At 45.6% G+C, this 16,819-nt stretch overlaps 1 protein-coding gene across 2 annotated transcripts in view; it reads left to right on the top strand.

The window, feature by feature from the left end:
• Window positions 1-16,457: 16,457 nt before the first annotated feature.
• PDK3 (pyruvate dehydrogenase kinase 3) overlaps window positions 16,458-16,819 on the top strand; it is a 96,576-nt gene continuing 96,214 nt past the window's right edge. Inside the window, exon 1 of one of the 2 annotated variants that reach the window (XM_034754991.1) lies at window positions 16,458-16,710. In XM_034754991.1, the coding sequence (XP_034610882.1) occupies window positions 16,605-16,710 (106 nt within the window). In that variant the 5' untranslated portion in view covers window positions 16,458-16,604. The remainder of the gene's footprint in view (window positions 16,711-16,819) is intronic. The other variant, XM_034754999.1, reaches the window with a different exon arrangement.

The raw sequence follows: 16,819 nt of genomic DNA, 5'->3' as shown, positions 1-16,819 counted from the left end.
GAATAACGTAGCTGAAGTTCGAAGTACCTTAGTTCGAATTAGTTCGAACTTACCTTGGTCCACACGCGGCAGGCAGGCTCCCCCGTCGACTCCGCGGTACTCCTCTCGGCGAGCTGGAGTACCGCAGTCGACGGCGAGCACTTCCGGGTTCGACTTATCGCGTCCAGACTAGACGCGATAAGTCGAACCCAGAAGTTCGATTTCCAGCTGTCGAACTAGCGGGTAAGTGTAGCCAAGGCCTATGTGTAAACAGTTGTGGGAGGGAACCCAATGAGCAACAAGGAACACAGGTTAATAAAATGATCAGGTCACACTTGCTATCTAAAAGGTTATAATTACATGTGTATTAGACAAAGACAATCCGGTGGATGTAATGTACATTGATTTCAGTAAGTACTTGATACAATACTGGATTAAAAAATCTTTGAAGTTTGAAGGATGAGATATGCCTAGAAATACCATAAAGGGGAGAAAAGTTGTCTGATTACAAGGAGCAACCTCAAACGTTGGGGAGAGGCTGCTGCGACTGCAGTGGAGGCTCTTACTACCTGGCCGCGTTTGCCTATGACCCCAGCTCTGGGAAAGGAGAGAATAAGGAAATGTATCTGTGCTAACCTGAAAATGTCCTTTCTTTGAGTAATAGGATTCACAGATCCATTACAGTAGGGTACTACTGCCTGCTTGCAATGGGGGCAGAACCAGACCTATTTGTGACAGCAGGGGAACGCCCTGCTTCCAGAGTGGAGCTGGCTGTGGAAAGAATTTCAGTTCTATCAAATATTTTTGCATTTTCAAAATGTTTTTTTATCCCAAGTCAAGACACCCCCCCCCCACAAAACAAACAAACAAACAAACAAACAAAAAAACGTGAACATTTTCACAGAACTGAAATTCTGCAATATTTTTTCTTGGAAAAAGCAGAATATTTCCATAGTGGGAACTCTTTGATGTTCCTGAAACAAACTGTTTTCCCTGAGAAGCTTGGCTTCACACCTAACCAGCAGCCACAGAACCAGGGAGCTTGGAAACCCAGGCTCCTCAGCTGCCTGATGGTAGGCTGCTGAAAAGCAGGGGAGCCATGGAGCTGGGAATGATTTTCTAAGAGAAAATCAACATTTTCAAGCAAAACTGAAATTTTTCTATGGAAAATCTTTATTTTGTGGGAAGTGAAATTTCCATCAGAAAATCATTCTAATGGAAAATTCCCCACAAGCTCTACTCCTGAAGTTTCCTCAAGCCGAGATAGAACTGTGGAAGTTAGGATAATTCAAATCTATTTCCTAAATTATAGACTGTGTTAAATATATCTTAAGGAAAAAACATCATAATTTCTCCTACTGTATAGCATGGCAAATTCCACTTAATGACAACAAACCCAAATCCAAAATGGATGTCAATTTCTATCTCTATTCTGGATCCATCTGTCTCCAGGGTGGGCCAGATCTGTGGACCTTATTATTCAAAGATAGGAATTTGTCAGGTAAGCATGTAGAAAGTTTACTATTCTTCTTCATGTTACGGTCCATAAGTCTGCTAGAATGGGATTTTCATAGTGGTGTGCCTCCAGGGTGTGAAGCAGGATCATCCTTTAAATATGGCCATCCATCCACAAATATGGGAATAATTTCAGGTCGACTGATACTGCATTTTTCAGTGAAAAAACTATTTGCTGAAAAAATTTCACCCAACTTCAGTTGTATTACAATCAAGTTTCAGAATTGTGCTTAATAGTTATTATTGCAGTATAGATAGGGCATTAGACAAGTACAAAGATTTTCTTTCACTATGCACACCTCTCCTCACTCCTCTAAAAAATGCTGTTAGGAAAGGGGCAAGGTCAAACCCTGTGGTGAGGAAAAAGAAAGGAAATGATGATCTCCAGCCAAAGAACAATTGCAAGAAAAATCCAGAATAAGGGAAAGGAAAAGGCTGGGAGAGGTTTTATCTAATAGATGTCCTATGTAATTTAAGAAAGGAATCATTTCCTCTCTTGACCTAAATCATCAATAAGCTAACTCAGAGTGCCTGAGTAGTTAATGGAGGAAAACAGTTTGTACTCTAAAAACCATTGTAATATATCTGAGTTAGTTACTTATATACCTTTTCCCAGTGCACATTCTTCCTATGATTACAAATAAAGAACTCCTTTCACTGGAAAATTCCTGATATTTTACAATCTATTATACAGGATGGAGAACTCTAAATGTAATGAGTTTCAGCCTTTGCTAAGGAGTGTATTGGGATACAAGTGGAGTTTCCCCAAGTAACAGACAGAAACGGCTGAGAGAGTAGTGACTATCAGCAGGGGGCTAGATTCTAATACAAGTGCAACTCCTTGGTAACACCACCTGTGGACTTCCAAATGTAAATACTGTATTTTTACTTCATGTGAAGTACCCGTCTTTGCATGCTGTTAGGCTTTTGAGCAACATAGGAATAACCCATCCAAACTTATCCCAATGAACTCTAGGTATGGACAAAATGAGTAAAAGTAAGAAAAAAACCCAAATCTTTTTGAAGTTTGAGAAAGTTTAAAGACCCTTGTCTTTCCACATATAGGAAGTGATCCCAACATGTCCTCCTACTGTCAGCTGCCTTAATTTATCCTTAAAGGTGCTGTATTTCCTCCCTTGCCTTTATACATTATTATTGAGAAAAATCAGCATTACGAATGGCTGTAATTTGTAATGTGCGTTTGAAGTGTAAAGAACTATACTCGTACCAGTTTCTCTATATAGTGGCTGTTTTTCTGTCATTTTGTAAAACATGATTTGGAAATGTAATTCTCTGTGGGAATTTCTCCAAAATAACTGCTATTGGTTTCTGTTAGATTTTCAATTGAATTATACCCATTCTCAATACTTGTGCTTGTGAACTTTGATATAGGGGTTACAATAATTTCAGAATAGATTTTTTCAGTAAAATAAAAATTCTACAATGAAAGTCACATCTAGAATAAAGTAATGACCATGTTATTCTTGTTTCATGGCTTAACATGCAATCTCTCCCCCACCTTTGACATCCACTTGAAATTCATTACACTGAATCCCAGCTGTTAGCGTATAAGGCTACCAAATGCTCTATGATGATGAAAAATAAGCTCTCTCAGCCCCGGTCTACACTACGAGTTTAGGCCGAATTTAGCAGCGTTAGATTGATTTAACCCTGCACCCTTCCACACGACAAAGCCATTTTTGTCAACTTAAAGGGCTCTTAAAATCGATTTCTGTACTCCTCCCCAAGGGGATTAGCTCTGAAATTGACATTGCCGGGTTGAATTTGGGGTAGTGTGGATGCAATTTGACGGTATTGGCCTCCGGGAGCTATTGCAGAGTGCTCCATTGTGACCGCTCTGGACAGCACTCTCAACTCAGATGCACTGGCCAGGTAGACAGGAAAAGCCCCGGGAACTTTTGAATTTCATTTCCTGTTTGGCCACCGTGGTGAGCTGATCAGCACAGGTGACCATGGAGTCCCAGAATCACAAAAGAGCTCCAGCATGGACTGAACGAGAGGTACTGGATCTGATTGCTGCATGGGGAGAAAAATCCGTGTAGCAGGCAAGCACATAGCAGGCAAGCAGAAAATCCCTTCTCCCCGGCAGCCAGGAACTATTCATCACCCTGGAGCCAATACCCTCCCAACCCTCCCAAAGTGGGCTCCCGGACCATGAAGCCGGAGAAGGCACCTCTGATGAGCATACCTTTGTAAATATAATACAGGGTTTAAAAGCAAGCGTGTTTAATGTTTAATTTGCCCTGAAGACTTGGGATGCATTCGCAGCCAGTATAACTACTGGAAAAGTCTGTTAACGTGTCTGGGGATGGAGCGGAATTCCTCCAGGGACATCTCCATGAAGCTCTCCTGGAGGTACTCTAAAAGCCTTTGCCATGTGGTGGGTGGAGACGCGTTCATGCTGAGCTGTTCGCCTTTGGCTGAGAGGGATCTTCCCTGATACTGGCCACACGGTGGGAGCGGGGGGGGGGGTGAAACACATGTGCTGTGTAATGTGAATCGCTTGATTCAGTGTGAAAAAAGTACCTTTTTAAAGTGAATGTTTAAAATTAAATATACACAAGTTAAGAGGGAAGGTACTGTACATCTGGGGTCAGGCTTGGGTTACGAGGGATTATAGGTGTCGGTTGCAAGGGTGAAGAGATACATACATATCACATAACCGGCATAGACCCAGATTGGGGTGTAAGAGTTTTTCAAGTGTCAGTGGATAAGTGGGCTCGGGTACGCCACCCATGGAATGTTTAAGGAGCCCAAGTCAGTATCGGTGTAGCGAATGAGTACATGGGTGGGGTGCGTCCCTTGGTTCGTCAGGGAAGGAAGTGGGTTATTTCCTTGGTCAGTGGTCTCAGTTACTCAGTGTGGTATTGGCAGAGTCTTGTGATGTGTTCCGTATAAATGTCTCTGGACCACCTGATGGTGTCGGACACCATGAGATGTCTCATGAACCAGGCGTAGCGTCGACCAACTCCGCACGCTCTCAGAACCGGCTCGTTGTGGGTACTACTCTCCCTTTTTTCCCCTCACGCAGCTAAAAATGTTTCTACACTCCCCCTATCATCTCTGTCCCAGAGGCTAATGAGCCTAATGTGGGAGCAAACCGACATGCTCAGGGGTCTGGTGGAGTTGCAGGAAAGGCAGCAGGAGCACAGACCGCTGTTTCAGCCCCTGTATGGGAACCGCCCGCCCTCCTCCCCAAGTTCCATATCCTCCTCACCCAAACACCCAAGAACGTGTGTGGGGGGAGAGGGAGAGGGAGGCTATGGGCACCCAGCCACTCCACCCCAGAGGATTGCCCAAGCAACAGAAGGCTGGCATTCAATAAGTTTTGAACTGTAGTGTGGCACTGTCCTTCCCTCCTCCCCTCATCCACCACTCCACCCAGTGCTTCCCTCCTCAACCACTGCTCCCGGGCTACCTTGCGAGTTTTCCCCCTATTTGTGTGATGAATTAATAAAGAGTGCATGATTTTGAAACAATAATGACTTTATTGCCTCTGAAAGGGGTGATCAAAGGGGGGAGGTCGGTTGGCTTACAGGGAAGTAGAGTCAACCAAGGTGGCGGGTTTTCATCAAGGAGAAACAAACAGAACTGTCACACCGAGACAGATATTTATAAAGAACAACGAGAGGACCTGCGAGGTGGATTCATGGCACCAGGAGAGCAGGAGAGCAGAGTTGCAGTGGAAGCGGTGGTTGGATGATGACGGTTAGCAGTCCTACTGCACCATCTGCTGAAAGAAGTATGGCATCTGCACGGAAAAAAGGCGCGAAACAATTGTCTGCCATTGTTTTCACGGAGGGAGGGGTGACTGATGACATGTACCCGAAAACACACGTGACAATGTTTTTGCCCCATCAGGCATTGGGAGTTCAACCCAGAATTCCAATGGGCAGCGGAGACTGTGGGAACTGTGGGATAGCTACCCACAGTGCAACACTCTGAAAGTCGACGCTAGCCATGGTACTGTGAATGCACACCGCCAACTTAATGCGCTTAGTGGGGACACACAATCGACTGTATAAAATTGCTTCCTAAAAATCGACTTCTATAAATTCGACCTAATTTTGTAGTGTAGACATACCCTTAGAGTGATTATAGCAACAGCGATGTAATATTCTGAATGGTTCATTAAGAATGGAATTAACCAATCCCAGTCAGAAAAAATATTAACTGTAAAAACTTTTGCTTCCTAGATACTAAAGAGCAGAAACTGAAATATGTACAGTATCCAAGTTTTGGAAATACAGGACATGGAATAGAAATAGGACTTGTCTACACTTAAAATGCTACAGCGGCACACTTCAGTGTAGAAACTACTTTTGCCACTGGCACAGGTTCTTTCATCGGTGTAGGTAATCCACCTCCCGAAGAGGAGGTAGCTAGGTTCTTTCATTGACCTAGTGCTGTTTACATGGGGATTTAGATTGGCTTAACAGTGCTATTTAGGGGTGTGGATATTTCAAACCCGACTGACATAGTTAAATTGACCAATTTCTAGTGTACAGCAGGCCACAAAAGACTATAAAAATGAGCATGTGTGGCCAAGTCTGACTTGTTCTGTGGGAGTACTCACATGAGTAAATACTAGTCACATGTGTGAGGGTCTGGCAGCTAAGGCTTTTATCTATTAAAATATAAAAACATCATAAATATCTAAAGCACAAAAGCTAGAAAAAAAGTAGTCAGATTTTCAAAAGTGGCCATTGAAGTCAATGGGAAGAGTGGATCCTCCAAACTTTTTTAAAAATCAGGCCTTTGGTGATTCAAATTGGGCACCCAAAACTTGAGGCATATTTGATCAGTAGCCACTTCTGAACATTTTGGCCCTAGATGTCTATGAAAAACAGGCAAAGAACAATCTTTACAAAGTAAGTGATCTTAGATATCTACAAAGGGTTCTGTACTCTCATCAGTGTGTTATGGATGCACTGAACCCCCACTGTGAGGTAAATCCAGATGTATCCTCCATAGCTGTGGGGGCCTTTTTTACAGTAAGATGGACATGGTTCTGCTGCATGGAGAGTGGGGGGAGGCAGTTACACAGTGAGTTGTAGAGAACAGCCCCAAGAGAGCCGTTCATTGGTACGCAAGCAGGTGAGAATGAGTTATGGGAAGTCCAGAGTTGGATGAGGGCCAGAAGAATCACTCATACCAGAGTTGGATTTTATGGGCCCTTGAATGCCTTGGAAATGGAAATGTAGAGAAGAATGTGATGGGGTATACACACCCCATACTAATGAGGAAGGTGCCAGAGAGGCCAGAGGTACCAGGGAGGCTAGCCCTGCCCCTCTGGCCTTGTTAGTCATATATTATAGACAGGAGGCCTTTAAAAGGGAGGCGATGGCAGTCAGCTAGAGTGGGAAGAGAAGTAGCAGGATTGCTAATCAAGCAACTGCTTGTGTGACACCTGGGGCCACAAGGACCTCCCAGCCAGAAGATCTTCACCCTGAACCTATGTGGAGTGCAGTAAACTCCCCGGGAGAGACTTAAGAAGGCCTGCAAGGGGTAAGGGCCTATGTAAGAAGGAAGGAACTAGGGGCTGTGCAGGAGCCTCCCAGTGCAAGTAACTGGGTGTGGTCAGGTTCCCCCACCATCTGGGAGACAAACCTCAGGGGACTCGTATACAAAGAATCTCAGCTTTTATTTTTTAAAAGTACATTTCAGGCCCTCTTTCTTCCCAAGATAGCCATGGGCTCCCTGCATCAAGATCACTTTCCTCATCTGGGCTGTGTAAGGAGAAGGCAGGAGAGCAGCAGTTCCTGATGCTCACTTCACAGCACAGTTCAGGTGGGGAAAGTGATCTGGATGCATGGAGTGCTTGGTGTTGCTTCTTGCTCCCCACCTCACAGACCCCTAGGGGGCCACAGAAGAACATGGGGGGAGCAGTATCTGTGAGTCACTGCTCGTGACCCCCCACCCCATGTTCCTCTGCCGGGAGGAAGCAGAGAGAAATCTGGGTGCTCCCCAACCAGGGCCGGCACAACCCATTAGGCGACCTAGGCGGTCACCTAGGGCACTGCGATTTGGGGGGCGGCGACCGCAGCGGTATTTCCGCGGCAGGACCTTCCGCTGCCTCTGTGGGGGGCAGCATTTTGGGGCGGGACCTTCCGCCGCCTAGGGCGGTGGAAAAGCTGGCAGCGCTCCTGTCCCCAACATGTCTCTTCTGTGAGTTTGTGGAGCTCCTCTGCCTGCTGGCAGTGCAAATCTCTGTGCTGCCGCATGGTCCCCGCCTGAATCATGGTGCCCTGGGTGGTCGCCCCATGCCCCCCCCCCCCCAAAGTCATTTCACAGTGCTGCCTGGTCTACTGTAAATGACACTGGTACTAACAATCCCCTCTCCCCACAGCTGCCTCTTGCCTTCCTTTCCCCCCTATGACTGGAGAGGCATTAACAGGCCACTTCACCATGAAATTGTCCCTTGAAATATGTATTAAATACTTATGCTAAGCAATCTGTTCCACCTTGTATTTAGCGGTGACACTCTAAAATATGTTTCCCAGACCTGAAGAAGAGCTCTGTGTAAGCTTCAGAGCTTGTCAGTCTCAGCAATAGAAATTGGTCTAATAAAAGATATTACTTCACCCACCTCATGGGACCAACATGGCTACAACAACATTAGTATCATTGAAAATTGACTTCCAGACAGCTGTCTGTGACTGAGCCAAATCCTCTGCTGCGTAGCTAGTATGACCTATGTATAAAAGGAGATTCAGCTCAAAAGTGCAAGAGGACTGAGCAGGGGAGTAATCCCTGCTCTGAAACTGACACTTTCTGTGGCCTTTTGTCAAATCATATAGGACAAAATTTTCAAACCTGGATATCTAAACGTAGGTACCTAAATCTAAAGCTACTGATGAGTCAAAGCTTCCAATACCTCAGTCTGAACTATGAGTGCTCAGCACCTCTAAAAATAAGGTCACTTAGATGCTTAAATATATTCAGGTGCTTAACTTCATTCACTCAAATTTGAAAATGTCGGCCTTAACCTCTCTGTGCCCCATTTTCCCCCTTTGTAAAATGGGATAATATCTACCTACATTACAAATGTTAACAATTATCACAACTCCTCTGTAAAGTGCCTAGTAGGTTCTAAAACTCACCATTTTGAAATCAATGGGACTACATGGATAAGATGAACAAGATTTGGCCCTATCTGTCAAGATCCTCCATAAGAAGGTAGACAAATAATGAGAAAAAGATTAGGCCAAGAAAATTAGGCCAAAGATATACTAGAGGAGATGCCTTTTTGGTATTAAAAATGCCCAATGCGGTATTGCTGGTGAGATCATAAGTAAAATTGGAACTCTTATTATAGAGCTGCCCAGTGAGATGAGACTGACCATTAGCATTTTAACTGATGTCAACTATCTCTCCTCAGAGGAGAACTGGACAACACATTGGTTGAAAAGCTGATAGAGTGTGCACACTTGCATTCTATTGTAATAATGGGGCCTACACATTTACACTCATTATGAGCTCAATTGTGAGAAATAAGTGAAAGTTCAAAAATGTCACAATAATCTATAACAATAAATGTTGATAGGAAAAGGTGCAAAAGGGCTGCAGAAAGACTGCATTAGTCCAGACAAAAAGGCCAACTGATATAAGTAAGGGACTGTGTTAAGATTATGAATGGTAAACAAGAGAAGAGTGGCACCAGTGTAGGCCTGAGACCTAATCACACCCCCCACCCCATATTAAACCAGCCTTGGGTGAAATTCAGGGAGTTCACCACTAAAATTGAAAAAAAGAATGCTCTGCTGCTGCTGACAGAGCATGCCCACTGCAGGAATGTCCCTAATGTAAGCGGGGGAATGGTCCCGCTATTGTGGGGAACTTTCCTGGCTTCTGCACTACCCCGGTGAAGAGGGCTAGCGAAAGGATCCGAGTCCTCGCTCCCACTTCCTTTACCCAGAGGCCTCCCTGCCCTTGAGGACTTCCCTTCCACTCTCCTGTCTGGCAGAGTCCTCATAAACCCCGACAAGGCTGGGCCCAGGATTCCTGGGGGGCTCGACCCCCAACCCTGCGGTGGTCACCCAGGACAGGGGCTAGGGTGTCCCCACTCCGGGGTACTCTCTCTGCACTGGGCACCTCCCTGACCCACTGATCATTTCATACAATTTAAAGCAAATACAAGTTGTTTAATTAACAATTAATTTTAAAAAAAGAATAAGGAAAAATGGGAAAGGTTAGAGGAAAACACATCACCCTGCTCTGTGGCAGGGAACATTACAACCAGTGTCTCTGGAACGTCAGGGCAGTTCAATCTGTTCCTTGTAGGTCCCAGGCCTGCTTCTCAGGCCCTGTCTGTGCTGCAGAGACGCTGTGGATTGGACACTTGCTCTGGCGGTGGCCACACGCTCTCAGGCTCTAGGTGGCAGGACCCTTTTTCCCAGCGTCGCCCCTGCCCAGTCGGGGTTATGATCCCCCTGCAAGTCTGGCCTGCAAGGCCTCTTGGCTGAGGCGTCTCCCTGTGCTGGGCCCACTGCCCAGGGTCCCCCTCACTCTCCCCAGCTGCTCACCGCACTCGGACTGCACACGGCTCCGGACTGCCCCAGCCCCAGCTCCGGACTGCTCCAGCCTCAGCTCCAGCTCCGGACTGCTCCAGCCCCAGCTCCAGCTCCACTCTGCCTCAGCACGGCTGCTGCTGCTCTGCCTTCAGCTCCCTGGGCTGCTTCTCTGGCCTCTCTGGCTCTGGTTGCTGCAGCTCTGCTCCCAGGACAGCTCTGCTCTGCAGGCTGCTTCTGTGACTCTGCTCCCAGCTCTGACCTGCTTCCTGGCTGCTTGTCTGGCCCCTCTGGCTCTGGTTGCTACAGCTCTGGTCCCAGGGCAGGTCTGCTCTCTCCGGGCTGTGCTCTGGCTTTTGGGGCTGCAACTCTGCTTCCAGCAGCTTAGCTCGGGCCCCTGCCCTCTCCTTAGCTCGGCCCCACTCTGTCTGACTCAGGCCATTCCAGTTTCCACGGAGGACGGGACCCACCCTGGCCTCCTGACTCTCTGATTAGCCTGCCCGCCCTGTCAATCAGGCTGATCTGGAGCATTGGCCTCTCCCCATTGCCCCTGGGGACTGTCAGTCTCAGGCTCCTGATTTGCCATCGACCCTTCCCCTTTCAGTGCTGGGAGCTAGCCAACCAAAACACCCCACTGAATGTTAGTAAGGGGGCAACAGTCCCCTTACACTAACAAGAGTTATTACCACCAAGCACATGTTCTGACTTTCAGCTTTCTCCAGGAGTGCTCCACCCCTGCTCCCGAGGCCTTGTCCCCACTCTGTGCCTTCCCCCAAGGCCCCACCCTCGCTCCGCCTCTTCCTGCCCCTGCTCTGCCCCCTCTCCCGAGGCTCCATCTCCTCCCTGCCTCTTCTTGTCCCTGCTCCTCCTCCCCTAGTGCCTCTCGCAGGCTGCCAAACAGCTGATCAGTGGCGGCGGGAAGCCCTGGGAAGGGCCTGATCGGCAGGTGGCTGGTGGGTGCTGAGCACCACTATTGTTGTTGCAAAGGATTGTAAAGTAAAGACACTCAGGCGCTGGGAAATTTTATCGAGGATACAGAGCCACTCAACAAATGGTAAGATAGGCTCTGACCATCAGCACAAACACAGAAGGTCACAAATAAGTGACAATTTGGGCATGAAAGATAAATTGTAAAAAACTTGGGCAGGAAGGAGGACACATAGGTGCCAGTGTGATTGGTTACATTTTTTTTGTTCCTTAAGAGTGTGAGATAATGTGATAGGTTTAGTAAATTTGAAGGAGGTAATTAGTTTTACCTATTGAATGTAAATGAAAAATAATGCTCTTTGGGAATCAACTCTGGACTGCAGTACAACAACAAGCTACAAGACATCATACCCTACACGACCATGATATGTAAGAGCACCGGGAACTCTCAGACAAATCCTGACTGGCCATCAGATGAAATTTGTCTGTATATTGGGAGTGGTGAGCATAAGAGATTTGCTTGGCATGTGTATTCTGTGTGTCTTGCTAATAAATAGATGTTTGGAGCACAGCTGTTTAAGGCTCTTTCATTGGGAAAAGGTCCTGCAGGCGCCTTGAGCCCTGTGAGTAATGGTGGGTACTTAAATTGACCAGGTTGCTCCCTGAGCCCTGGGAGTAAGTAGGTGCCTTATGCCCCAAGCCCTTGGAAGAGAAAGGGTGGGGTAGGGGGTGTCTAAATTGACTGGGTCACGCTTTGAGCCACTGGTAGGGAATAGGTAGGGTGCCCCCAATTATGTGGGTAACACCAGAAATCAAAGGACCAAAATCGGTATGACGGAAATTAGACTTAATTGGTGGACAAAAGAATGTGGGGATGAGCTATTCCACCCATCACTTTTGTGGTCCTTAAAAGAAAGATTTTGGGAGGAAAAGGAAGGTGTCTGACAACTGCTGACTGGGAGATGGGTGGACCAAAAGAACACAAGAACGGTCAGACTGTTTTCCACCTATGTATTGGTCTGAGTTCGGTTGAGGCCTAGGGGTTTGGCATGAGCTGGCACCTGGTCTGCTAGCATCACACAAATATACTCTATTTTGAACACACTGTGTCTACATATCACTTTACTTGCTGCAGAGAATGGGATATCTTATGTCTATGAATAGTTTAAATGACCATTCAGTCCAGCCACTATATTCTGGAGGTGCCCTAGCTAAAAGCAAATTATGGAGCAGGGTGGGAGGAAGAAATCAGACCATGTGGCTGAGGATGAGGAACAGATGAAAAGGGTAATAGACCAGAGGTCATAAACAAGGCTATTCAAACATTCCAAAGTACTTGGAAACTGTGTAATTATTTATAGTATTTATTGGGCACCTATCGGCATGGGTGGCCCTGCCTAAGCATAGAGGAAGACATGGTCCCTTAGTTAAGGATCTTTTAATCTTGGAAATTAGTTCTACTCTCATGAATTCCTGGACAAATATTTATGCCAATACATTTGTCAGAGCTAGAGGCACAAATTTCTAGTTTAGAGGCAAACTGTAAAACCTAGTAGAGTCAAGAAAGGTACAGCAAGAATTTATAGAATAAATAATGATGAATATTTGATTAAAAAAAAAAAACAGGTTGACATTTGCATTGTTGTAATCCTTCCTGAAGGAGGCAGCATGGTTTGGAGGACAGAGCATGTAACTGCATCAAACTGCCTTAGTTCTAATCACATGTATGACACTGAATCATTGTTGGCCCACGGCAACTCACAAATTCTCTGAGTGAATTCTGCTGTGGGGTGGATAGTTCATTATCTCAGACCATAGATAGCCATTTACACATGTGCAAAGGGGATGTAAAAACTACCAAATTAGAACAGTACCATTTTATAACTACTATGACTACATATGATGAAAGACAGGAGAGAATGAGGCTCTCTGTTTCCAGTGGATAAAATGGGGTAATACTATGTCCTTATTATGAGCATTAATGAATAATGCTTTGAAGATATAAACTATGTATTGGTGTAAATAATAAAGTATTAAGAAACACTGGAAGAAAATTATATCAACCCCTTTGACATCTCAGCACACAAAGTTAACTTTTCTTTCTGTTCTAAATATATAAATAACATGTTATAAAATACTAAATGCAGGTGTGATTTTTCTCCAAGGGTAAGACAACAGAGGGTCATATTATAAAATAAAGGAAAAAAGCTTATGGCACTGTCTGTTCTAATTTCTTGGTTTTCCTTGAGGGGTCAGAGTTCTATCTTTCTGCATGAATTCTTCAGAAAAATCTGTGATATTTATGTTAGTGAGACACACACAGTCAGCCTAAAGAACACATTTAATCACTTGGAGTTGGAAAAATAATACTTTTTATGACTTCCAGAGTGAGGTTCAAAACTGCTAGTTTAGTATTGCTGAATCTTCAGAAAATGGTTGCAGAATTCTGACTTAAACCACAACCACTGCAGAATTCTGGCCCCCCGATTCAGGAAGGCCTCCCAGCTCAGAAAAACACATGCATTTGTGTTTAAGGCTGATTGACGTCAATAGGATTTAAGTATATACTTAAGTGCTTTCCTGAATTGGATAAAGATTTGCCTTTGAAGTTCTTAAAATGAAACAAAAAGCAAACATGTTCTTGGACTATACATGGACTTGTATTTTCCCTGTGAGGTAGACAGAGAAGGTAACATTTTAGAAATTTGAATACCCACTAACATACAATGAATCTGATTTGAGTAGTGGCAAAATTGTAATTACCTCATCTGGAGCAGTATCAAGTCCCCATTCTCTGCAAGACTATTTATCTGGTATACCCAGGTGTGCAATATGGCTTTGATTCTGCAAACATGCATACAGTTAATCACGTGTGTTTACAGGATTGGAGTCCAAGTTCAGTGCACAAGACATACCTGGTCTGAGTAGAAGCCTGTCCTTATCTTACATCTGTTATTATGACATCTCCCCATCACTAACTATATGGATTGCCGTTTAGGATGCTTAGTGACACCCACCAATTTTCCTTGCCTTTTTGTTCTCTTGTCAGACCCACAATCTAAGTCTCTCTCAATATTGCTCTCAGACATGAAAATTCAAATAATGCCTCCAAGAGAAGAGACATAAATATCTTTCTTGGAAATTAAAATTATTTTATTATTGTATATTAAGGAAATAACCAACCAGTGGCAAAGGCTAAAAAAGAATGAGCAATTCTGAAGTCTAGAGAGAAATAACACAAAATGCAAAGTGGTGAAATGGTTAAAGAAGAAAATTACCTTTGAAACAAAAATTTCTTAGAAAATTATTGTAGACACACTAAGGGGTAAAATTTTGACTCTGCTGAAGTCAATGGAAGCGTTGGAATTTGGCTTTTCAAAAAGAAAAAGAAAAAGAAAAAATACAAAAACTTTTACAAATATTTGGATGGCCTAAGGCATTACTACACAGGCAACTTGGTTCAGTGGATGTGATGCTACCCACGACACCTGGGTTCTATCTCAGCTCTGCCATTGATGTGCTTTGTGACCAAGGGCAAATCATTTTGCCTTTCTTTCCCTTCCCATCCTCTGCCTGTCTTAACTATTTAGATGGAGGGTTTTTGCAACTGGAATTTTCTCTTATGATGTGTTTGTACAGTACCTAACATGATGGGACCCTGGTCACTGTTGAAGCATCCAAGTGCTACTGTGACATAATAACATAGATAATGCTTCATTTGTGTTAGCATACACTGACAATAGTCCTTACATATGAGGGCTCTAAAGAGTGTATCAGATTACATCTGATACACTAGCTATGGAGCAGTCCTCTCCCTGAATATCAATAAATTATGCTTTATTGTGAAGGACCAGATTGCACCATAAATTCCAGGTACAGGTTCCAACGTTTCATTTAATAAGTGAGTACTGTGTGCTGGTGCGTTCAATCTCCTCTCTCTATATAGCATCAGCTGGCCCAAATCCTTTCTTTCTCTCTCGCTCTCTTTTTTGCACTACATCTGGCTGTTCCCTTTCCTCCCCATAACATTGCCTCAAACTTTTTGCTCCCTCACTTCCTGCCCTGAAGTTAATGCTTACTTTAATACTAAATTTAGCCCTAATTGCCTTGTCCAGACTAATATACCCACCTACATTAATGATTTCCCACCCCCACAAAAGAGCAGTGCTCCTTCCTGCCCAACTCATGGCTACCACCCACTGAGATAAAATGACCCCCAACTGTCTAACACCTAATTCATCAGCTCCCACTCTTACCTATGCAGTTGCTGTTAATAGTGTCACTCTAGGCTAGGTCACCTGCCAGTACTCAGAAGTCTTTTTGCTATGTATGGCTAATAAAGACAGTAACATTTGTCACCTTTCTACACTTGATAATCCTAACCTTTTATGCATGTGGAGAGATTGCCTTACCATGGACAAATGTGAGCACTGCATGTGTGCTCCTCACTTTGTCCCTCAGATTAGAAGATTTTGCTGTATTATATTCTCAGGTGGATATTACTGTATGTGTTAGTGTCCTCACCTATGTGGAGATGGGCAGTATTACTGTGTGAGTTAGGTTGTGACTTCACTAGGAAAAAAGGTATTTAAGCCATGTTAAAATCCTAATGAAGCAGTTATAGTTTTAACCTATCTACGCTGGTCGGGGGGGATCTGAAGGTTTTCCTTGACCAGCTAATATGGGTTGAAACTACAACTTGCCTTATCTACAATAGAATGTTAACAGGAGTTACCTTAACATGGGTTAAAAATACACCATTACTCCCAGATCACAAGACCTTACAGTCCCTGGCTTTTTCACTGCAAAAGAGGTTCATTTTACATTGAGATACCTAACTCTAGAAACAAGATCAATGGAGATAAATCACAAGTAGTTTTTAACCTAGATGTAGCTAGTTGAGGTCAACCTACACTGCCACCAGGCTACATTCGGTAAAATTATCAATGGTTTGTCTCCACTGGGATTTTACACCATTAAACATCTCTATGTAAAAAGACACTTTTTTTTTTTTTGGCAGTGAACATGTTACCTATTTCCCTGTGTGGCAGTGAAGGGTGTGCTACAGGCTGTTCTGCTGTGTGATGCAGGGAGGGAGAGAAGAGAGTTTTGCTGGGTGTATTTTCATTCAGTGGTGCCCCTGCTGTGGATGTGAGAGTGGTTGCTGGGCCTGTAACAGTGTTTTCTCTCCTGTGGGGGAGGCAAGGCAGGGGGCATGTGACAGTCTCTCCCCTGTGCCAGGAAGGACACGCAGGGTGTTGCTGTGTCTGTGTGTAACAGTCTCTCCCCAGTCTGAGGCCGGGGTGGCGGTTACACCGCTCTCCTGCCAACCTGACCCCAACCCCGAATCCCCACCAGCCCGGGCCGCTGCCGGGCCAGTTGGCGCATGCGCCCGGGTGCTGGGGGGCGGTGCCCGGCGGTTGCCGGCTGCGCAGTGCCCAGGCAGCGCGCGGGGGGTGCGCACGCGCGCGCGTCTGGTGCTGTCGCCGGGCTCCCTCCCTCCCTCCCAGCAGCCGGTCCCCGTTGGCTGCCGGTGACAGGCGGAGCCGGCCTCGCTGCTGCCCGGCATGAGGGGGGGCGGCTGCGCCGCGGCCCCCGCTCACTAGCCCGGCCGAGCCGCGCCGCGCAGGCGGGCCCGGGGAGCGGCGCACCATGCGGCTGTGCGGGGCGCTGCTGAAGAGCCCCATCCCCAAGCAGATCGAGCACTACTCGCGCTTCTCCCCCTCGCCGCTCTCCATCAAGCAGTTCCTGGACTTCGGTGAGTGGCGCCCCCGGTGGAGGTGTCACCCCCGGCTGCTGTCTCTCTGGGGGGAAGGGAGATGCGCAGCCCCCACCCCCGCCCGGTTGGGGGAGGGGCGGGGTGGCAT

This window comes from Trachemys scripta, chromosome 1 (assembly GCF_013100865.1).
Source record: "Trachemys scripta elegans isolate TJP31775 chromosome 1, CAS_Tse_1.0, whole genome shotgun sequence".
In the NCBI taxonomy this organism is placed as follows: domain Eukaryota; kingdom Metazoa; phylum Chordata; order Testudines; family Emydidae; genus Trachemys; species Trachemys scripta.
Note: the sequence above shows the minus strand (reverse complement) of the source record. Positions and strands in the feature narration are given on the sequence as shown.